At 37.2% G+C, this 23,710-nt stretch overlaps 1 protein-coding gene across 2 annotated transcripts in view; it reads left to right on the top strand.

Annotated features, from left to right (window-relative positions):
• Positions 1-23,710, top strand: part of STT3B (STT3 oligosaccharyltransferase complex catalytic subunit B) — a 52,501-nt gene that overhangs the window by 4,249 nt on the left and 24,542 nt on the right. For both annotated transcript variants that reach the window (XM_074860780.1, XM_074860774.1), the window contains exons 2-4: positions 17,849-17,957; positions 19,707-19,994; positions 21,471-21,536. In XM_074860780.1, coding sequence (XP_074716881.1) covers positions 17,849-17,957; positions 19,707-19,994; positions 21,471-21,536 — 463 coding nt within the window. The remainder of the gene's footprint in view (positions 1-17,848; positions 17,958-19,706; positions 19,995-21,470; positions 21,537-23,710) is intronic.

Genomic DNA, 23,710 nt, shown 5'->3' with positions numbered 1-23,710 from the left:
GTAACAACCTTTGGTACATCAGTAGTCTTCAGGGAGTGCTATCAAAACAGGGACATTCGTTCTGTTTGCACAGTTCTCACCATTAAGTCACACGTGTGACAACTGTATCTGAATCATTAATCATATCCCATGACATTAGATCAAACTTTTGTCTTTCCCTGAGAAAGTTAACAGCTTACTAAACACCAGATTAACACCAGTTACTTTAGGAGTGAAAGCTGGCTTAAACTGGAATGCAGAAGCTCCTGTGTCTGAGCATGAGACCTTCTCTGTACCAGTTTGCATGTGCAGGATGGAGCACCAGTGCAATCTTTGTCACTTACATTTGCCTACCTACTGCTGCCAGGAATGTTGTCTCCTACTGTCCTGCCAACAATTCCTGGTACTGAACAGCACTACCACAGTCTCATATACATTTTTGCTTCTTCCAAACCAACATCATTGATTACTCAAACCACCAGCTTTTTAACTGTCATCAGGGTGACCATTGTTTATCATACCTCACTAACGTAATTGTGCTAGGCAGAAGTATGGGTTTTATATATCTATGGTAGCAGTCCACTTTCTTGTCACTGATACAGTCATCTACCATTAGTGGACTTTGGTGAATGGGGATGACCTGGTGAAAATAAACAGAAGGTCAGTGTCATTGCTTGCATTTCAGAGGCAGACAGGTTAAAGGAAGTTAGTAGTTTTATCTTGGGCACAGCCAAAAAGACAGGTTTTGCTAGGCTCAAATCATGTTTGCTAGATGGGTTCTTGAGCTCTTATGAACTTTTTTTTTATTAATGAAAACTTGACACCTATAAATATGATACGAAAGCTTCATTAAATACAAAGTGTGACTCAAGTGAACATTAGAAGTGCTGTATGAGAATGATTGAACACTGGAGGTTGTGTAAATGTACTGATTTGAATAAGGTTGTGGGTTTGTGTTGTAGTTAGCTGATCCAACGGTTGCCTTTTGGAGTAGGAGTTCTCCTCTGTCACCCGCTGTTGTGGTCGTGCTTTTTAGTTTGTCCTTGCTCTAAACCAGTCATGGTGAGTTGATTCAATGAGGTAAATTGTAACATTTTAGTTCCCTGAACTTGCCTGTCATGGGTTTTCATATTGCAGTCTTAATTTCTCATTTTTGAGGAAGAAATATGAATGTTGGTAGGGAATGTAAATAGCAACTGATTTTAGAGGGTAAACTGGGATTAAGTGATAGGGTGGAGACATGTATGCGTTTAAAAACAGAGCATGTTAAGACACTGGAGCAACAGGAGTGACAGAAGAAGGGGTATGCAGCAGTGAATGGGAGTACCTTTAAACTGGTGTTCATAAGTGGGAAAAAAATTCATGTAAATGTAAATAGTGTTGATTAATCTCAACTAACAATGCTCAGTCAGTAGGCTATGGTCAAGTGTGACCCACCCAGATACTTCATCTGGCCATTGCTTGCCTGCTAGTGACTCTTCTTGCTGGGCAAACAGACAGCAGATTGCATAATAAATGTGTTCTTGAGGGTGGCAGCCACTGTAATCTCCAAACTGCTATCTTTCTGGGGGCTTTCAACCCATCACATAAGCTTGTTGAAGGTGAGTCCACAAATGTGGATCTGGTTAGGAAACATTTCCCACCCACCTTAGGGTTCTTTTCCCAGACACTTCCTTTCGTTTATAATCTTCGACAACTTCCAGACTTCGCAAAAGCATTTGATTCCAATCCAGTTTGAATATAATCACTTTGGATTGGTTTTGAGATGTTGCAGATGTCATGAGATTCATGTTAAAACTTACTACAGTATCTTCATTCACAAGCTTTTTGATTCTATGAAATGAGAAGTACTCTATTTCTATTTTGTTGAAATATATTTTAAAAGATTGTGTACTTGCTGTTAGTGGACAGCTGGATTAAGTATTTTGTGACTTTTTTCTAAATGTAAGATACAGACATTACATTTGAATTATAAAAGTTGTTTATACTCTAGTAATACTAATAATTTTAGCAGGCTTTCAGGTAGCCAGATAGCTCAAACTCATTTCTGCCATTTCATTATCGTAGGAAAAATATTCTAGCATAGTCTCCAAATCTGATTTAGCAGTGTCTGTGTGTTCCTGAAGGGCAAGTTTAGAGATTTTTATGTTCTTGGAGAATAGCCTGCCAGGTATCTTCCCCTTCCCCCCCTGTTTTAATGAGGAAGGTCCAGATCAGGCATTTTTTGATCATTTCTACTGCACTATGATATGGGCTGGGGAACTCTGTTAGCACAGGGCAGTCTCTGGCTTTTGGGGCTTTTTAGATTGTAAATCCTGTATGTCCAGGGACGTGATCAGCTTTTCCTTGTTTAGCTACTTGGAGGGTGCTGTTTTGAGGCTAAATAAACTTTTCTAGACGGTTCATACAGTGTTAACAGTCAAGATGTACAGTTGACTGTACTGAACTTCTTTACTGCTGAGGAAATTGCAGAAATAGGTAAATATTAGAAATTTAATGAAAGGAGGATAGTCTGAGAAAAGAACATTGGCCAGAGTTGAAGGCATAGCAGGGACTACGCTTTGTGAGTGGGGAGACTTCAGACTAGATTTGATCAGTTAGACTGATGCAGCTGAAAAGCAGTTCACTATGTGGCCTCATAAAATAACGTTCCTGTAAGAGTCAAACGTCTGGTCCATCTCTACTATCATTTTCTACCATCTTTACTTAGCAGGTTTGGGTTTTTTTTTTCCTCACTTGCACAACTTTTAATGGGAGTAAAAACCTCATCGGACTTCATGCAGGTGCAGTAATGGGGTTATGCATGAGAGGGTAGGAGGGGCAGTGTTCATAAAACATGTGCGGAGTATGGTTGAGTACAGAGACTATCCCTACAGTCGTCTTTTGGAAAACATAGGAGGTGAGACAGAATGCTTGCAAAGTGTTGACCCTTTTATTGATTTGTTGGTAGCAGAATGAAACTTGAAAAGGAAAATGTATCGGAATGTTTTATGTAGGCTGGGTCAAACTGAACCAGCAAGTTTAGCTTTTCATGCCATGATTCTTTTTTTAAACAGTCTTCAGCAAATATGCACAAACACTTGACTAACTAGAGCAAATGCTGTGATGAAAATCCTTGAATGGACTTTCCTTGGCAGATACCCTATTATTTGAGCAGCTTAGGATGTTCTGTTTTTTAAACAGAAATATGATTTGACTACATAGGGTTAGGGGTCGTTTATAAAGGTTACCTTTTGCTTCCTATCATAATTCTCTTGCTAATAGTCTCTGGTTTTGGCAGTCTGTAATCCGAATCCTCATGTTTTTAAATCTGTCTCATGTTGTACTGGTGGGGGAAGGGGAGAATAAAAGTTTTGAACCTAGCAGGAAAATTCAAAATCTTGTAGGTACTAATAGTTTTCAGATGGGTTGGGGATAGTCTGGGTTTAGGGAGATGTCTTTGCTGCTCTACAAGGATCTGTTCTGATACAGTCAGGTTATTTCCCATCTAATGTCTATCTGTGTGTGTGCTGCAGTTTCCTCCTTAATTTTTGAAAATTTGTTCTTGCAAGTCCTTTGAGGTACATTTGTACTGACATTTAGGGCTAATCCTGAGGGCTTCTTTCTACTTAGCAGAACCATTAAAGCTGCTGCTTTCAGAGCCTGTGGAGCCTGCACCCTGTAGTAGGGCATGTGCAGGTGTTTTTATTAACTCCTTTAGCAAAACTTTTCCTCACCATCAGTCTTACCACTTGCTTGGAGAACAAAGTGAATTTAGGACAAGTATTGCTAGAGTCTTTCTGTGCTTTACATCTGCAGTAAATTTCGTAGTATGTCCAACGGATAGACTTCATTTCCAGCCCCGTAGCTGAGCAGAGCTTGTGATCTTTATCAGAGCTGTTGCTGGGAATCAAGCTGAGGTATTTTTAATGTGGGTAGCTGGTAGGTCTGGGCTAGCGAGGTACCATGAAATTGACCCTAATGCTGTACCACACCTTACATAAGTTGAAGCAGCCCAAGGAATGAATTTAAGGATACAGATACAAACAAAATAGATCAGCTTCTGTATTTCTCAACTTACTGCTGCTTTCCCAGGGTAAAAGCTCCTTTGGCATATGGAGAATTAAATGCTTCCCATACTTCAAAAGTTCTTGCTATTAAGTGAGGCAATATCCCTGTGCCTTAGAAAAAGAAACGGCCTATTTTAAACAAGGAATGACTGAGTGTACATGAGTGCTTCTGAGAGCAGGAAACAGTATTTAAACTGTCTGCTATGGGAGACCCAAGTCCAGTATCATATGTTACTTTTTACAGCGCCTGTCCAATATAAATGACTGGGGTATGTGGACTGTAATGATGATTACTTCCGGGTGTTACAGTGCTTATCATACCATTTTCTATGGCAGTTGATTTATATGGGTTATGTTAGTTTATTAGGTAAAGAGTACATTGGAATTCTGTTCAGCTGATAATCCATGAAGACAGAATTGCAGAACACCATTTCAAAACTTTCCACACTTAAAACAAAAAAACCCTCTAGGAAACTACATTGCAACTGAGCATGTGAGTTTGGTTTGATTATTGATTTTTGGTGGTGTTCTTAATGGAATTGCTGTTATTTTCTAGACTGTTTTACATGGTATTATTTACATTTATTTTAAAAAGAGTGGCTCACTATATGCATGGGCATCATCTATCCTGTTGAACAGTAAATGGATTTTGCAGAAGGGAAAAATAGCATGTAATTATGTAATTTTAAACTGTTCTAGCACACGTGGCTGGGCAGCCTACATTTTGTGAGTTCTTTTGCTTTATTTTTTTCAGTCTCTGCATTCATTTTTTGAGATTGTTATGCTGTAAGTAGTAGCCAGCTTCTTTAAATCCAAAGAGTGTGATTTTATTCCTATCTTCCGAATAGAAGGATATTTTAAGGAAAGCTAGGTATGGAAAGTACCTGTTGAACAGAATACTTGTGGGCTATAGCCAGAGGATTTGAAAATTTTCTTGATGCAGAAGCAAAACATAATAGAACAAGCCTACTTGTCCTGAATACTTTTTTTTGTTTATCAAGCTTTTTTTTTCTGTAGTCTGTTGCATATGTTGAATGTGCTTCCTTCCTATTCTAAGCTTATCCCAAGCAGCATTTGGAAGTTCAGGTGAATAACTTAAAATTTCATAAATACTGTTTGGAATGTATATCTTGAAAAAGGCAGTTTCATCTTCAGTGTTGAAATACTTAAAGTTTATAATTTGGATATTAAAGGCCTTTAAAATGCCTTTAATTCTTTCTCTGGCAATAGATAAAATGCCTTAAAGTTACAATTCTTCTAATTTAGAGAGTCAGTGAAACAAACTTGGAGCTTTGACATTATTATATTAACAACTGAAGTAAACCGGCATCTCTTTGGCTCAGTTTATTGTAGAAGAAGAGTCATGAAGGCCAATGCAGTGTTTGAGTTTTCCAAGAAGTTGTGTAATGCTACTGTATTTTAACTATTTTATCTTACACAGCTGACTAGAATGATTTCTCTAATGTCAAATGTCTGAAGTAATATTTGAAAAACTGTTGCATATGTTTCACAATTCATTTTACTCTGTAACAGTTTTAGTCTTTCATTTGCCAAATAGAAAATGGATTTTGACACTGGACGGACTACCTTAAACATTTGCAGCAGTATCTTAATTTGTGATATCTTGGGTCAGCTAGCGATGACAAATGTAATTTTTCTCCTATGGCTAAACATGTTCAGGAACCAAGGTATTTTTAGTGCTTTAATTTTGTAATCCACCACTGCTTCACTAATGCTCGCCCTGCCCTCCCACGGTAAAGTCCAATTTTTGCTTGGGACAAGACTGGATGGTATGTTTTGTATCAGATATGTCATGCTTGCAATTATTTCATCACTGCATTTTATTTTCTTGCCTTTGCTTTAGAAAGTCAGCTTCAGGGTCCCTTTTTCCTTATGCTTCCACCATACTCTAGTTTCAACACAACATTCTTACCTATGTGCATTGTGGTTTTGCTTTGGGATAGTGTGTTCCATACAGTGCCACCTGCTGTCTTCTTTCACAGAATCATCTAGGTTGGAAAAGACCTTGAAGATGACCTAGTCCAACCATTAACCTAATGTTTCAGAGCTATCTTCAAGAAGAAAAAGCCACAGAACAGTTTTACATGTTAGTTGAATGGTACTTTTACCTGGGAAGTTAAGCAGTGTTGTTTTCTATCTCAGTATCTAATATGCTGTGCTGGAGTAGCCATGGATATCATTTGTGTGTTGGAAAGCACATGGAAGATGATTCCAAAGGTTCCTTCAGGAACCTCCAGGAAGCTGCTGTGGCTTATAAGATGGCAGTTCGTGGTGATTGGAGTAAAGCCTGGCTGAATATCTACAATATGACAAGGTGCTGCTAAGCTTGTCTTCACCAGTATAAATTGGCCTTATTTGCATCCAGTCAAGGGGAGCAGTTCTCCTAAATGTCCCATCATCTGTTGGACATTTCCTGGGATAGTTTTCTGCTGTGTTAACAGGTTAAGGCAGCTCACAGAGATCTGGTAAGCACAGGTGTTGGTACCTACAGCTGGGTGCAAGGAGAGGGAAACTCCCCTTTGCCAGTGAGCTACTGTATTGGAACATCTTGTACCCTGATCCGATCTCCGGTATCCATGAGTTCTCTGAGCAACAGGTCATGGGTTATTGAGGGGTGAACATCATTTAGTTTCTGCTAAAGCTCTTCTACTGTGCTCTAACTGTTTAAAAGTTCTGCCAGAAATAAGATTGTCATTGCTTAAGTGGTTATATGGGATGTTGGGGATCTAGAGCCGAGTCCCTTTTCTGAATCAGAAAGGCTAACTCTAGTTTTCTAATTTAAATGCGCATTTGTGGAGAGAGAGTTGAGAGGGCACATGGTCTGGTGGGGATTGAAGCGTGAAAGGTCCTGGAACAGGCCAATTTAATTCATGTCTGGAGAGCGAGGAGAGAAAAGATTTAGGATTATGTGACCTAAGAACTATCCCTTGAGAACTTCTGCTAGGTCCTTCCCAACAACTCTCACGTATCCTCTGCAATACACCTCTTTTCAACCCTGCCTGAACTGCAACTGATCAGCTTGCTTTAGTATCCGCCTTTCCCCATTCCCTTTCATGGGCAACCAGATGTTCATTTTACCTTACACTGTTTCGTGTGGCAATGGGACAGAAGGGGAAGGCATGGTACCTCAAGTCAGTACTTGTTATTTAATAAAGTGACATTAGAAATTAAACTCACCACTTTTACTGTTCATTAATATAAGACAGAAGGACTGTAGCTATCAAACTGTGTACTAATGTAGCCAGCTGGTCAAGGAGGTGATGGGTTTTGGAAAGGATGTGCTTCTGGACATAGGATAGATGAGGCAATGGTTGGTGTAGTCTGTTGTAGCAGAAAGGCATCACAGCTTCAAAGCATGTGTGTGTTTAATTAAGCCTAGCTCATCTTAAGAATGTTCCCCCACCTCCCCATTTTTATTGTATTTTCTTCTTTTTTAAAAACCCCTTTACGGTCGCTTCCAAGCATGAATTGGATTTTACTAAAGTGACAGAGGAGCACAATGAAATAGTTTGATAGCTACAATATAGTAAGATTAAGCAATACTAGAAATTCCATCACGTAATGAGAAAACAAACATGTAACTTTAATTTCACATTGTACATGGGACAAATTTAATACTAATTATCAATACTGTCTTAAATGTTGAGCACTGTAGTCACTGCAGTACACTTAATCTGTAGTGTTGCTGTGAGGATACCTAATAAAAAGCAAGTAATGTTTTGTTATTACATTTTTGTGTTTCTTGTGCACAGTCCTTAAAGAAACATTGGTAAACATCAAGTGCAATTCTTAACAGGTTGGATTAAAATCAGTGAAAATTTGTTGGTTTTTTATTTATTTAAGACTTATTTGAAACAGTATGAAAGTTATAAAATAAATATAGTGGATAACTGATTTTAAATTCTGCTTGCCATACTTATTTCAGAATAAATCAGACATTGAAAGTGGTTCAAGAATGCAAAGTATAGTTAGAAAGAGAAACTCCAGTCTGTGTATTGTAGGAAAGGCTGAAGACCACGTTCTGTTGTCATCTACTTTCCTGGTCTTTGTTTATTTTGTGACATCCTATTCCCACACCAATTTCCTCTGGTGTGAGACTATGCAGTCACTTTGCAAACAGCTGGAGGTCTTTCTGCCCTCAGCTGGAGGCCACCATCCCTTCTGTTGGACTGTATTAATAGATCATGTGAGTACTCCTAATCTGCTTCAGAGAAAAATCGGGTGAAATAGTTTAGATCATCTTTAGAGTGGTGTGCTTTTTAGCTGTGATTCAAGCTAATTTGTCTGATTTGTGCACAGAAGTGGATTAGGAGTGGTTCTGCACTCCTTTTAACTAGCAAAGGTCAGTTGAAGGATGACTGCCACAGTTAAATTGGGGTGTGTAATTCAGTACAAGGTATCCTGGAGTTGTGAATCCTCCCCCTCCTTTTGCACTTTGGGCTGTATTCCTGTCTTTCTTTTCAGCTTAATCTGATTAGGGCATAATTAGATCTGTCTCTAAACAGATGTCTGTCTGCAAACCCTGGACATATTGTTTGGCTTTTTTTCTGCAGGTAGTATATGTGTATATCTATATATGTACATACCCACAGCGGAAAATTGCCTGATCCCTGCTATATGCCTGATGAATGCAGTATTTGTGTCTGTCTATGCCAGGTTACTGAAGGGTTAAACAGAATTTGAACAGACACATTTAAGTTAGATAAAATTAGGTCTTTAACATGCCCTCAATCACTGGACAGAAATTGTTCAAGTTAGATAGACTGTCTGTTTCTGCTCTGATGACGCTTTGTATTATCTACTCTGAAATATCAATTTTTATTTTTTCAGCATTCATTGTAGTAAAAAGTCAGTAAGTCAGTATTGCAACAGATGGAGCTGAACAGGTGCACTATGAGAGGTCCAGCTTCTTGGACTAAACATAATCCATGTACGGAAGGGACAATTGAAAGAAAGCATAGTCAGAGAACTCAGGTAACTGCAAGCTAGTTGCAGGAGGAAGAATAGCAGGTGCATTAAGAGATATATTAAAGAGCAAATATTTAAGGAATATTGGATGAAATACTACCTTATTTTAACTTGCTAAACTGGCTTAAACTGCTCACATGCAACTACAACACTGTAGATTCCTTTAATTTCTGTGAGCTAACAAAAGACTACATTGACATAATCTGTACTGAGTGATTTGATATCTAATGTCGGATTCTGGCTGGACCTACTCTTTCTCATGTTACACCGATGTTCAAGTGACAGGCTGTTGGTTATTGAGGGCTGAACACTGTAGTTTCTGCTAAAGCTCTTCTACATACAGTGCTATAACTGTTTAAATGTTCTGCCAGAAATAAGATTGTAATTTGCTTAAACACTATATGGGATGTTGGGGATCTAGAGACTTTCTAAGGGTCCTGTTTATTTTTTACCATGTCTTGTATTTTACAGGGTAGAAATGGTCTGCCAGGCCTTGTGTCCAGACTGATTCCTTAAATTTCACTTAATGGGAAGTGATTGTGAAGTTTGTTCAACTGCATTTTGTGATAGCTAGTACTTCCATAGTTGCCACTGCATTGTAGCATATAGATGACTTTATTATGTAATGGAGATGATGACTGTGCCACATACTCCCAAATAGTTAAAATATAATTGAACTACCAGAAATGAATAAGAAAAATCCTGTATTTTACTCTCTATTTCAGACTATTACAAAAACTAGTATTCTTTTCTGGGTACATATTAGATCTTGCTACAGGATAGCAGGTAGTATGTTTGAGATAAGTTTAATAAGAGTCCACTATAGTTGTTTAGGTGTTACAGGTTGCTTTGTTCTGTAGTAGAAGACCCTGGAAAAAGTAGCTGGGGAGTTAGCTGTCCTCTGTTCCCAGTCACTTCTTGTGAAGCAGTCATGTTCAGCCCATTGGTTTCTAGTATCACATTTCTCACAGAAAGAATATTTTGCTGCTTAAAGTATATTATTCAGCTAATTGCCTTTTGCATTCCTTTCTGACAACCAGATCCTTGTGTACCAGCCTTTAACTTAGAAGGTCCTGAAGTTAAGCAGCCTCCATCACGTTAAAAACAAGTACAAGATGAATTTGTTTAATCCAGAAGAAACATCCTTCTTGAACATATTCTTGAATTCAGTGCAAAGCCTTTAGAGTTGCAAGATGCAAGATTAATGCACCAGAGAGTAGCGCAGTAGCACTCAGAAAGAAACAGACATAACGCTATAGGGCCTTTTAAGTTTGTGGTAGTTAATATTGTATTGAGCAGAGAAGTGATGCCTCTCAATAAGCTGATGTTGTCAAAAGATATGGAACCAATATTGCCATCAGTATTGATGCCAGTCATCATGTAGTGTCTGCAATGAAGTGTATGTCCAGTAGAGAAGAAAACGAGCATTCAGTTTTCCCCTGTAGGAATTTCAAATGATTCTGTCTGTATCTTATTGTTGAAACTTCTTGGCAATTTTGACTGTCCCAGGGAAAAATGTCATCATTGCTTTCTTCTCGGGCCTAAAATGTTCAATGTTATGAATGGCAGACTTCACTGGTGAAGTATGTCTTTTAGTATTGATAAAACTAACATTTTTCTTAATAATTTGCCTTGAGACATGGAATAGTTCAAAAGCAAGACAGAAAAAAGTAATGAAGAAGCCCAGTAGCCATCAGAAGAGGTGTCAGAGACTGTCAGCAGATATACACCCACTACAGTGATCATGGGAAGCACTTCGTGGCTTCAGATGTGGTATACTGTGTGATAAGTATAAGCTGTGGTCATGGAATGCTTTAAAAAGCTTGCAACTCTTTAGCAAAAATACTGAAGATGCCCTGGACTCTCTGAAGAAGTTAGAATGACTGTATATACTCCCTGTAGAATTTCATATCATTAAGCTACTGGCAGCATGCAGTTCCTGATTTTAGCACTTGCTAAGCATGACATCTTATTGCAGGCAGTGAAAATACCATGCCAAGTAGTGGCAGTAGGAATGCTGTAATCTTTCTTAAACACATTGGGGACATTCTGATATTCTTAATGGCTATTCTTTAACCATTCTGATGTCCTTCAGCATTTCCATTGAGCACGGTTGAATGTTGGACCTGAAAAAATATGTGTCCTTCTGGTTGTGCCATCCAGCTTTTTTTTTTTCTGCCTGGGCTTTCTACTGTTCTTCCCCAGCAGGGATTATTCTAATGGTATTACAAATGGGGAGTTTAGTTGCTCGGCTGGATTCCAGGAACAGAAACTTCTAACTCCTTTGACTCGGAATTTTCGTCTTTTCTGAAGTTAGGGGACCACATCACTGCAGAACTTTCTGCCATTTTATTATGTCAGCATATTAACTGTCCTTTGTATAACAAAGGAGTCTTCACCACATTCTTCTGAGTGAGTGTGTTTGTTCAGAATTAGGAAATCTGAAATCAAAAGCAGGACCATGACCAATTTTGAACCTGAGGAAACTCAGAATGATAGTACTGCTGCCATTTCTCTTATGAAACATGAGACTTCTGGTTGACAGTCAACTTGCAGGATGTGTATTTCTCTTTTCAAATGGCTCTACTTGCAACAAAACCCCTAAAGATCAGTTGCACCTCTATAGATATAGGGCACTCTTGGGAGCTTTCACTAAGTACTTGATACTAGTTGAAGCTTATCTCAGAATGTAAAGAGTCATTACATATCCATCTATTTTGAGATAAAATCATAAAGACAAAACCATCAAAAATTCCATATTCAACTCCCTGAAAGCATCAGAATTAGGACAATGTTAAACCCTACGTTAGCCAAAGCTTTTATTTTTTTCTTTCTGGCAGTCTTGACATGGTAGTCATCTTTCAGTCGACTTTAGTAAGAACTGTGTATACGTGTTCCATGTCCCTTGTGCAAGACTGGGTAGAATTGATGTGTTTGTGACTCCTGGGTGTTTGTTGTCCAGTGAGGTGCAGAAGCTCCTGTTTAGTGTGCAAAGTGATAATATCTTCCACATAAAATTGTGGTAGGTGTGCACCTAGAGAAATTCCAGAAAAAAGATTTGTGGACACATAATTTGGACATATAATTTGGACACATAATTTGTGGACAGAATTTGGACACATTGATTATATATAAACTAATTGGGGACAATTCATGCAGTATATCTTTCTGTTTGTATTAGATTTAAGACCCAATAAAACCATTCTGCTGACATCAGCTTAAGTTAAAAAGAAAGGAGCATGATATTTTTCTGAAATAAAATTGCTTGGTTGCTCTTCCATTTTGCAGAGTTATGTCAGTTTTGACTCAGGTAAACAGAGTACCACCCTCTGTCTCGCTGGTTCTTATGCATGTAGAGCTCGGCGTAGATTTTCTCCATTCTTACTGTGAGGTCTGTAACACCTTGGGTTTGGGCTGTGGGCAGTAGGAAAGACTCTTTACCTGTCATAAGTACTTTTGCCTACAGGTATTGCTGGTGCAAAATTCTGATTGGTTGAAACTGGTTTAAACATCCATGCAGGCTTTCCAAGATTATAAACTCAACACAAGTAAGCATTTTCATGATGAGAAATACTGCTGTAATGCGTTGGATTCATTATGTGATTGATGGGGTACTGCACTTCCATTTTAAAAACCATATGCAAAACTCATTGTGGTAATTGCTTATTCGTAGATACAGACTTCAGAATAAGACTTTCAGGATGTTGTGCTTGTAGTATAATATGTAGGCAAGCAGGTGTTTTAAAACTTAATATGGAATACTGTATATATGTTTCTTCATTTCAGTGGAAGTTACTGAACTTTCTCATTAGATCTTCCATAAAAGCATTGCTCTGAATAAATTCTTCCTTTGGATGCAAAGAATATGTCGGATATGGAGTCAATCTGTAACTGTCTTTTTCAAGAATCTAGACTTGCCATCTCTAATTAGATGCTGTATGGCAGAATTGATTCTGTAATCTACATTTGCATTAAAAACTGACTCCTAGAATTGCTCGGATAGCTTGTAATGTTCACAGTTAGTTTGTATCATGTCATTTTTCTGAGTTTGCAGATGTGAAAATTTTGTGCATCTGCAGCTGAAGACTTTGGAGAACAGAAGCCTTTATAATTGCGGGCTTAGAAAATTTTCCACAGATTCTGCTAGTAAGGAGATTACATATTCTTGGATGACTATAAAATGCCAGATAAAAATTCTAGATGATGGGGCAATAGTAGCATGAAATGGATAGGGGTTTAGACAGTCAACATTCCCACAGGAAGCAACACTCTGATCTTGCACTCTGTTGTAGTGGGAGGGTCAAATGAACTCCATTGCCATCGGTGTAATTTGCCTTAAATGTTGTTAAGATCTGGATGAAATACTTGCATTGCTGTACGTGTGCTCTTTTCCTATATGTGCGTACTTTCTCAGGAGACTGAATTTTATTTGAATGTTCATCTTAAATAGTACTTTTGTTAAGGAAATACTAAACTTAGGAATGTCAAAGCCGAATATGTCTCCGTACAAATATAGCAATGATTGTTGCTGTGAAGTGCTGGAGAATTCTGTAGCTCCTGGGTAGAGCGAGTGATCACTGTGACTGGCGTTAGCTAATCATCTTACAGCATTACCTTGTGTCATCAAAAAAGCAGTTCATAGGGTGGAATAAAAATCAAGCTCAATAGCTTGGGTGAATCTGCTGGTGAGCAGATAGTTAAGATTATCTATTAACAGTACATAACATATACCTGAAAACTTTACAGGCTTTATTTGGCAAGTTGCCTAGTTAAGCTTTCCAAATTAATGTTGCTACAAAAAAAAAATGCCACTACCCAGTTGTTTTGCTGTTGCTACTTGTGCTCTGTTCTATGTTGAAATTGAAATATGCTTTGAAAATGAGAACCGCATCTTTATTAACTCATCTTCAGTTGTCTACTGAAGCAACTGTAATATTAGGTATCTCCAGTAGTGCCACAAAATTAACAGTACCATGCATAGAGCGCTTTTGTGATCGTTAGAGCATCCCCCAAAAGGTTCAAACTACAATACCAGCCTAATTTGGTGGTTAGGAATTTGAATTCTGAAATGTACAAAGAGTTAGAACTGTTTGATGATTCCTTTAAAGTTCCTCGAAGGATGAGACAGTTCACACTACAGACCTGACAGAAAGAGGCAAGGAGAACAGCAGAGCATCACTTTTCCTCCTAGAATGTCAGCTAAATTAAGAAAAGTCAATGCTTACTGGTGTTAGTCAGTCCGTAAGAGATCTTCTCTGCTGAATGTTAGCAAGTGTGTATCTTCTTCACAACATGGACTGAGAAGTTGAATATTCATTTCAGTCTTTCAAGTTAAGTTCTTAATTAGGCATGTACTTCACTTAATTTTGTTCTTTATTCTTCTCAGGTCTGTCTCGAATTGACTTGCTTCAAAGGCATGAGGGGAAGATGAGAGGGAATCTTGGGAGATGGGTGCACAGTTCCCATACCTCAGGATCAGATGGGTGTGAGAGTTGGGGGTGGGAGAAAAGGGATTCTTCGGTCTGGTCCTGACACATACTACCGCATCCTATTTAGACACTGTAACCGGCAGCATACTCTGGTTCCTGTGTCTCAGCTAATGTCTATCCAGTCAGAAAGAAGGTTGGATAGAACCCCTAAATATCACCTATTCTTGCTGCTACTGGAGATGGAAGAACTGGGGAAGGCAGTGACACCCAAGCCTGAAATGTAACCCCTACCCAGTACTGACTGTTCTTGTCTCCATTCTAATTCCACCCTCAGTTGCAGCCCCTGAATCTCCAGGATGCGGGCACAGGCAAAGCAGCACTTTTTCTGATATTTCACAGGGCTGTTTAACACCCCTATAAAACTTAAAGATAGTTGTAGATACTGTGACAGTACTGCAGTAGAAATACAGTACCACCGTGCTGCATTTCAAACACAATTTGAAAATACCAAGATAGTAAGGAGGTTGTGTGACTATGGTTTGCGGTGCTCACTGTTCCTCAGGGGCGCTCTCCATTTTGGCCAAAAGGGAAACAGTGTTACAAGGTTTAGGCTTGTCCCTAAAGGAGTAGAGCGTCATGAAGTGGGTAAGAGGTATCAGAGCACACTACTGGCATCTGATGATTGCTAGACCATACTATTGCCTGGTGCCCAGCCCATTGCCCCCACTTTGTCAATGCCCGAAGCTGGCTTTGATATGCAGCATTCCTCATCAAGCTTCTCCTTATGTATGCATATGTTTATATTTACATTTTAACTTACTTTTCTTTGCAGGTTACCTAGTGGGAGGTGAAGTGAGCACTTTTTTAAGTCAAAGTGAGGTGCTGTAGTTAAGCTTCTAAATGCTTTTTTGTGTGTTTGTTTCTGTGTCAGAAGGTTATTTCTTGTTTTCACCTATAGGTCTTCTCACAGTGAAAAATTAATGCACCTATAGTATTGCTAATATTTTCCGCTGTAAAGACATGCCCAGCTGTCTCTGCATGCTTTCATTTGTGGGAAAAGAATCAATCACTTTTTGAAAGAAGGGATTAATAGATTTATATCTCTCCAAAAGTACATTGGGAGGGAAGATTAAATTCTTACCTCTTAAGTGGTAGAAGTAGAATGCTATTAAGTTGCATTTCAATTTTGGGTGGTAATTCATTCTTATTAGACTTAATGGGATGATGCTGAAGCACAAGACAGTTGTTCACATCCTTCTGAAGTCAGTGAGGAGGAGAGGAGAAGAGGAGAATGTCAATATGTATTCTTCTTGCCTATTTCATTTAACTAATCTTTTAATGCTCTAAAAGTAAACATTAGTCATACTTTTGTAGCCTCTGTGAGTTTGAGTCATGATTTAAAAATTTGAAAGTAATCCATGTTAGTAAATATCTGTCTTGTTTCATTTTTAAAGTTGTAGGGTAACAACATTGACTGGGTTTTCAGTGCGTTTTAAGTCCGGTCTGTAGCTGGCTGGGTTGTATGTGTCCTGTGCAATATGGAACTCCTGCTTTGTCTCGTACCATACTGCAGACACTCGGCACTAAACAAATTAGCAACAGACCTTGCTACGCTAAGATAAGAGGCTAATTTTACAGGTACAGCATTTCATAAATCACATTATAGTTGACAGTTCAGAACTGGAGAATTAATTAATATTTAGAAATCTAGTCAAATGGGAATAGTTGCAGGCATATTAGAAACAAATGTCACATTGCTGTTTGATACAAAGATTTCTAGGTCAGAATGACTGATGTTTGTGTGAATTTTCTTATATAAACATGACTAATTAGTTTTGAAAGTCCACAGTTTTATCAGTTAGTGTATCCTGTGTAACTGCTTATTTAACATGTAAGGGAGTGTTCCTGAAAATACTGCACTCTTCTATTTACTTATTTTTAATGTCACTTGACTGATGCTGTGATAGTTCAGTCAGTAGAAACATGCAAGTTTGCTGACATCTGGACTTGAATTTCAATTCTTTTTGTTCTTTCACTGCGTAGATGAAGAAATCTGCTCATGACCTCTGTGTGGTTGTACTTCAGATATTGAACTTGTACTGATTAAACAAGTAGGAACTTGATGGGTCTTACAGTCTTGAATGACATTAGCTTTGTTCTGTTGAAATGACTTGTTCAAAGTAAACCTGTGATATTTTGGGAATCTAGATATATGAAAGGTTTTGATGTAGTTTTAAAATTTGTGTTAGAAGTGATGCATGTTACTAATATAAGTGGATACTTTCATAAAATAAACAAAGTGAAAAATGCACATGAGCTTTTTTAGTCTTGAATACTGTCTTTGGAAGTCTTTCATGGTAGCTTGATCATCTAACCTGTTGTCTGTTACCCTATGCCATTTAGTTGTCTGTACTGCTATTTAACTAATGAATATAATCTTTAATACTTCTTTAATGATTTTTACATTATTTAAATCCCAATTACAATATCTATTAGGAGGGTTGGGTTTGTGGGTGTTGCTTGTTCTAGAAGTGGTGTTCACCTAGGCTTTTCTAAGTTTAAACTTTCTTTACAAAACTTCACAGCATCAGTACCTGTAGCCTTGTTAGTTTGGCTTTTGAACAATCATGAAAGAGTTGCAGTTTGGGGTAACATGCACTGCAGTTTTTCTCACAGCAGTCTGATACCTAATTCTAAGAATTAATGGACTTTGGAATTGTTGTAAGGTTTTGCTGTCTGAAGTTTGAGAAGTTGGAGAAATTATGTGCCAGAAAAGTGGAAGATTAATGCCTTGATGGCAATCCATCGACGTTTTTTAATGGTATATGGGCAGTGTGGAAGACTGAACTGAAAGTATGCATGGGAGGGCTTATTACTGCATATTACTACATTACATCTCTCCTCCTGTAACATTAAGTAGAGCAGCAGTAGATGTAGTGGGTAGCTATCCTGTCTCAGAATGGGAGTCCTGTGTTGAATCTTCCATGATTTAATTCTGCTTAAGTGGTATTCTGGATGTGGTAAAGAATTGGTTGATGGATTATATATTTGAAAACTAGTTTTAAAAAGGAATGCAGAAAATGACAGGAGTGTTTGTCAGAGTGACAGAAAACTTCTTAATGATTACAAGAAAAAAAACCAAAGTGTAACATTTCATCTGTGTATATGCACTGACTGTAGAAATGAAGAAAATACAGTGTTTCATAACTGAGAACTTAGTAATTTACTTTAAAACTCTTGAGATTTAGAGAAGACCATTGTACTTATATACTAAATGAGATGCTAAAGTTTAATTACTTTCTAGGTCTTGGAAAACAGATGACTTAAGGTATGTGTAAAACTTAGGTTCTTTATTATTTTTTTTTAATCTTCCCCCCACCCTTTTCCTCTATTTCTTTCTAGGTTTAACTATAGATCAACACATCATCTTGCATCCCATGGGTTTTATGAATTTTTAAATTGGTTTGATGAAAGAGCATGGTATCCACTGGGAAGAATAGTAGGTGGAACTGTAAGTATTGTAGTAATAACTTAAAGATAACTTTGCAGTAAGTTATGAGGTTTTTTTAACTTTCAGTATAAATTCTACATTTATAAAAGGAGAATCTTAATAAAATATGCTTTTAATTGTCAAATTGCTGCAGAAGGAATAGCAAGATGTTTTTAATTTTTAGCTGCAGGATCTAAGTCAGTAAGTCAGCATGCTTTAGTCTTTATCCAACAGCATGCTGTGAACAAGAAATACAGAACTGAGTTCTGCTTCCGTACATATGAACTTCTAATAGTAATAAATAAGAGTATTGTGACTCCTGTAATTCTGGTACATGAAATGAAAAAAGAAAAAAGTTCTTTTAAAAAAACCCAGTTATCTAAATCTCTTACGGCACAATTTTTAATCCAATGGCCTATGTTGAGTGTGTATAGAAAATATTAGAATTTCACTGGGAAAAGACCTTTTGACATTAAATCAGTGGGGCACCTGTATGAAACATCAAGAGTAGGTAGTATTGGTATCAGGAAGGGTGTATGAAGCAATATTATCAAATCAGAATACAAATATCATTCATTGATAGACTAGCTTTAGTAACACTAACACAGCCACATGTTACTTAATGTGTTGAAATGCATTAATACTTTTTAATTATAATACATACCATTTAAATGCATTTATGAAGTTTTTTGTAACAACTAGATCACCATTTGTTTTAGTATCTTAGAGATCCTTCAGACTCTTATGTAACATATATATGTGTTTTTTCCATAACTGTCTTATATGAAGTAAAGACCCTTAGGAAATAGAATCAAAATGGTGGTTGCATATATTACTTTGCAAGTCACATGGTATATTATGTTATAATAGTTTATCTTGAAAACCAGCTTTCAAGGATATATGCAGGGGAACATTCTGTCATTTGTTAACTTAATTTAGTACAAGACCCTTCTTAGCTTTCCAAAGAAACTAAGGCAGGTGAAGTACCTATTAACTTTTCTAGTACATATTGATTTTTCTAATGTTGATAAATGTGGGAGGGTAGAATTCCTATTAAGAATATTTTAAAGTTCTCCAATATCCTATGATGGGTTCAATAGATTTGTGTAAGTCTATGCTACCTTTCCTGGAGGACATCTTAATGCAATTTTATCAAACTTTATTTTAATCCTTCATATCCAAACATGTCTACAGATGTCTTGCAAATATATAATATTCAATTGACTGTCTATCAACTTTTCAGCTTAAAAAAAAAAATCTTGTTGATGCACATTTTCTTTCTTGATGGATAACAAGAAGTGAGAGAGTGGCATGGTATATTTTGGAGGAAAAGGCGTAGGGCTGGGAGATGTTGGGTTTCTTCTTGTCTTACAGTTTTTGGATTTGTTTTTTTCTTAAAGCTGTTAGCTGGCTTGAAATTCACTTGCAGACTTTAGCTTCTGCTTCCAGACCTTAACGACATTCTTCTCATTATATGATAAATGTCAGGCAAGATAGGATATTATCTGTATGCTGTTTATTCAGTTACAGAATGGATTATATGTAATTGTTAGCATTTGGATAAAATTTTAAAAAGCTCTGATATTCAGTAGTGTTGTCAAAACATGATTAAAGTGGTATTAAAATAATTCCATTAGCTTTACCTGCTCACTGCTTATATCAGCTTAAGAAATGACTGTTTCATTGCAAATTATATGCAAATAAACCTACCGTGATCGTTTTCTGCAATAACCTAGTGGGTTGGTGTTTTTTCTTTTCCCCTCCTTTTAGGTATACCCAGGACTGATGGTGACAGCAGGCCTTATACATTGGATTTTAAATATGCTTAACGTGACAGTCCATATAAGAGATGTATGTGTGTTCCTAGCACCAGTTTTTAGCGGCCTTACAGCTATTTCTACTTTCCTGCTCACCAGAGAACTGTGGAACCAGGGAGCAGGGCTTTTAGCTGCCTGTTTTATTGCCATAGTTCCAGGTTACATATCCCGATCAGTAGCAGGATCATTTGACAATGAAGGCATAGCTATTTTTGCACTGCAGTTCACATACTATTTATGGGTAAGTAATTGCTGAGTCTTTTGCTTTGGAAAGGTTTTTTGGTTCCTCCTCCAACCAAATGACTGATTTTTCTTAGAATCCATTGAATTCTTATTTTCCTCCCTCTCATCCCTCTTCCCCTTGGCTCTTGATCAGGCAAGTACTGAGAAGTCACATGATCGGAACCACTCCATAATCACGCTCTTTAGTTTGCTGAGTAAAAGTACTGTTCAACTGAAATATGTGTGTCCTATAGTAGTAGTAATAATAATAATGATGGGAAGTCTGAATTTAAAGCAAATGGAAAGGTTGTCCCTGTTTTTTGATTTGGAGGTATTAGAATTATGCAAGCATCAAACTTCAGCCTCCTTATTTAGCTGGTGAAAAGCAGTAGACTCTGAATATAAAGTGCTTTGAATTGTCTTCTGGAGAAGCTTTTGACTGTATGGAGGGTCTGGGCTTTGACTTAGGCATCCAAATTAAATACCAAAAGCTGTCCAGAGCAAGATACTAACACTGCTTAAAAGAAATAGTCTGATGTCTTCTAATTAACCTACTTGCTAGGGTGGCTTGTCTGTCACTCCTTAATCTGTATGTAGAATTTCATCTGTATTGCAGTTTTGTATGAAGGAGTTTAGGCAAGCTGGAGTTTTTCTGGACTGTTGCATCTATTTTGGAAATATCACAAATAGCGTGACTATATTGTTATTCAGCATGAGTACTGCAGGTTTTTTATATCTGGACTTAGAATAAACTGCAGCTGTAAAGGTGTATTGTGTTTGATAATAATAGAATCAACCTATGTTGTTCCTTTATAACAGCTGAGACATGATAGCAGTTTCCTGTTCTTATGGAACTCCTATTTAACTAAACTGCATAGCGCAATAATGCTTGCATGAACTCTTGTAGAATTATGTGTGAATCAAATACGTTTTATAGATAACTTCCTAGCTTTATTTAATGTCAGATTTTCATTCCTATTTTCCCACACCACAATCACCACCATTAGTTTTGGACAAAATCATTCTCCTGGGCCAGTTTATGGATCCTCCTAAGCCTTTAGTAGTATCTGGATGCTCTCATTAACCTTAAGCAAGTTTTTCAAAATTACAGAATAGCTCTTTCATCTATAATTGCAGAGTTGGTTCTGATGCCAGCCAAAGTAAGCCATGGGTAGTCTACACTTAGAATTATAAAGTGGTCTGATGTCCTGGAGAAAGTAGCACAGAGGTGTTGCAACAACTTTTCTATCTCAGATCATGAAGTGGAGGGTTGCATTGCATCCTGTCTCTGCTTTAACTAGAGAGATAGGTATAAGCTATTTTGTGTGTGACTGAATTGCACTTGTGGATTGGTTTTATGGACATCAGTTCAGAAGCATACAAATACAACTTGATATGTGCTAAAGAAGTGCTCTTGGCAGTTGTTTTGGAATGAAATTTTGGAATATTGTCCAGTATTTGTTTGTCATTCATAAATACTTGGTTATTTTTAAAGGTGAAGTCTGTGAAAACTGGGTCGGTCTTTTGGACAATCTGCTGCTGTCTATCCTACTTTTACATGGTAAGCCTTTTTATATATAATAGCTAAAGTATTTGAGTAGGGCTTACATAATCCATATGTTGACAAAGAACAGAAGAAGGAGATTTTGATCTTTGAGCCATAATATAAAGTTGTTGCTTCATATTACTGTTAAAACCTTAAATAGATGAGTAAAAAGACATAATAAATATTTTGAAAATTAGTCTTTAAATAAACACATTGAAAACAGTTTTTGGAAAAACTTAAGCACAACTTTACTTACAAATTTATCCTATGCTTTGAATAGGTGCTCTGATTCAGTGGGATTTTAGTTTTGGTGCAGGTGAATTAAGGTGGAATTTTGATACTGTCTGTGTGCCATTATTATTAAAATGCTATAATAATATTTAAAATTTATGGAGAAAGTTACACTTATATAACTTTGGAAGCTATTTATTTGGGTATATTTATGTCTTAAAGTAAAGCTTACCACCAGAACTGCTGAATTAATTCAATGTCAGATTAAATGATCATAAAGTCCCTTTTTATTCTTGATCTGTGAAAATGGAGGCTATTGCAGAGCTGTTCCTCAGGGCTAACAGAAGGAAAAAACAGTAGTAAAATTGAGGAGATAAAACTAATAGCAAAATGGAGGGAATTGGTTTCCTCCCTCCTCCATCTTCTGAAACCTTAGACTTGAAGAATTTTCCTGTATGAATCAGTCAAAGGTCCTTTTTTTCCCCTAACTGATAATCTTTTTTCGTGGCTATATGAAACATAAATTAACCTCAAAATAGCCAGTGGTGGGACAGTCAGGCTAATTGCTTGGTGTCAGTTAAGACTGAGGTCTCAAATATTGCTTTTCTACAGTCAGGTAAGTAGGCTTGCAAGGAAAATGAACTTATGAACTGTTTTGCATGCCTTAATTTAAAGTACAGGGTTAATTCAAAGGTTATCTGGATGCTGCCTAGATTTCCTCTAGCTTTAATGTTCGTTGGGTTTTCTGGGAGATTTTTGCTCTTAATATAGCAAATAATAGCCCTGTATATGTCGCCAAAAGAGGATAGCTATCTCCTGTTAAGAGGACATTTATTTCCTCCCCTGTTTGTCCTCCTTTTTGCCAAGTCATTAAATAAACAGCTACTTCTGTATACACCGCATTGCTGTTTATATAGCATCACAGTGAAGAGATCCTGTAGGTTTGGTGCAGACTTATATGCGGTAAAGTCAGGCAAGTAAGTTTTTGAATTGTTATATCTATATACCATAATCTTTTTTATATTGTGCCAATTTATTGGCAAGATCCTCTAAAAGTGCTCTTCATAAATATGCAGATAAAAAGATAATACTCTTGCAATCTTACTGCTGAAAAATAACAAGTTCTTCTCATCTTAGTCCGACTAGTGTCTTTATCTGTGGGATTGTACGAGAGGAAGGGGATGTGATCTAGAGTGTCCATGGTGACACAACATATGGAGTCAATGTCATCATCGTGACATTCAGTCCTTGAATGTAAATTAATGTTTTTCTTTTATTTTCCTTTTAAGTGCTGTCAGCTAGTGAAAGGTTAAGATTTGTCTGTAGCTTAGCCTCAGTGATTAGATGATAGAATTTTATTGCTTACAGAGTGTACCTACTTCATCTCTGGTGGTAGCTTTCCACATACCATATTTCCCTTTGGGAAAGAGTTTTGTTAAGATGCCCTTCTAGACATTTTGCTTAGGTAAATTTTTAGGACAAAGCATAATTCTACTATTTCTTATATAGTATTCATTTGTCTTTTTCTGATGGGTTTAGTTATGTTTTCAGTGTAAGTTGAAAATTAAATCACAATTTTGAGGTAGTAAGAGTCAGTCCTTGTGTGGGTAGTTTAGGCAACAGCTCCTTGAAAGAGGAACATATACTGCATGGACTGACAGAAATCTTTCTTGATAACTAATTCTGCTTAAAATACATACCTAACTCACTGTGGTAATTTGACTCATCGCATTGCATTGCGTTCCATAAGGAGGCTTTTTTCTTTGCATTTATATTTTTAGCATTTATTTGACTTCAGCAACTTCTGCTTTGGATAGCTTTTTATGACAAGGAGGTAAAATAAAACAAAGCTTTACATTGAAGCAATCATTGTAGGAGTAATAGCATGTTTCCACTCTTCTTGCCAGTCTGTGAGGACACCTCAGTTTTGTTTAAAAAGTTCCAAAGTGCATCTTCAG

The sequence above is a fragment of the Strix uralensis genome, chromosome 1 (genome assembly GCF_047716275.1).
Source record: "Strix uralensis isolate ZFMK-TIS-50842 chromosome 1, bStrUra1, whole genome shotgun sequence".
NCBI lineage: Eukaryota > Metazoa > Chordata > Aves > Strigiformes > Strigidae > Strix > Strix uralensis.
The sequence above is the reverse complement of the archived record's forward strand: the minus strand, read 5'-3'. Positions and strand labels throughout refer to the sequence as shown.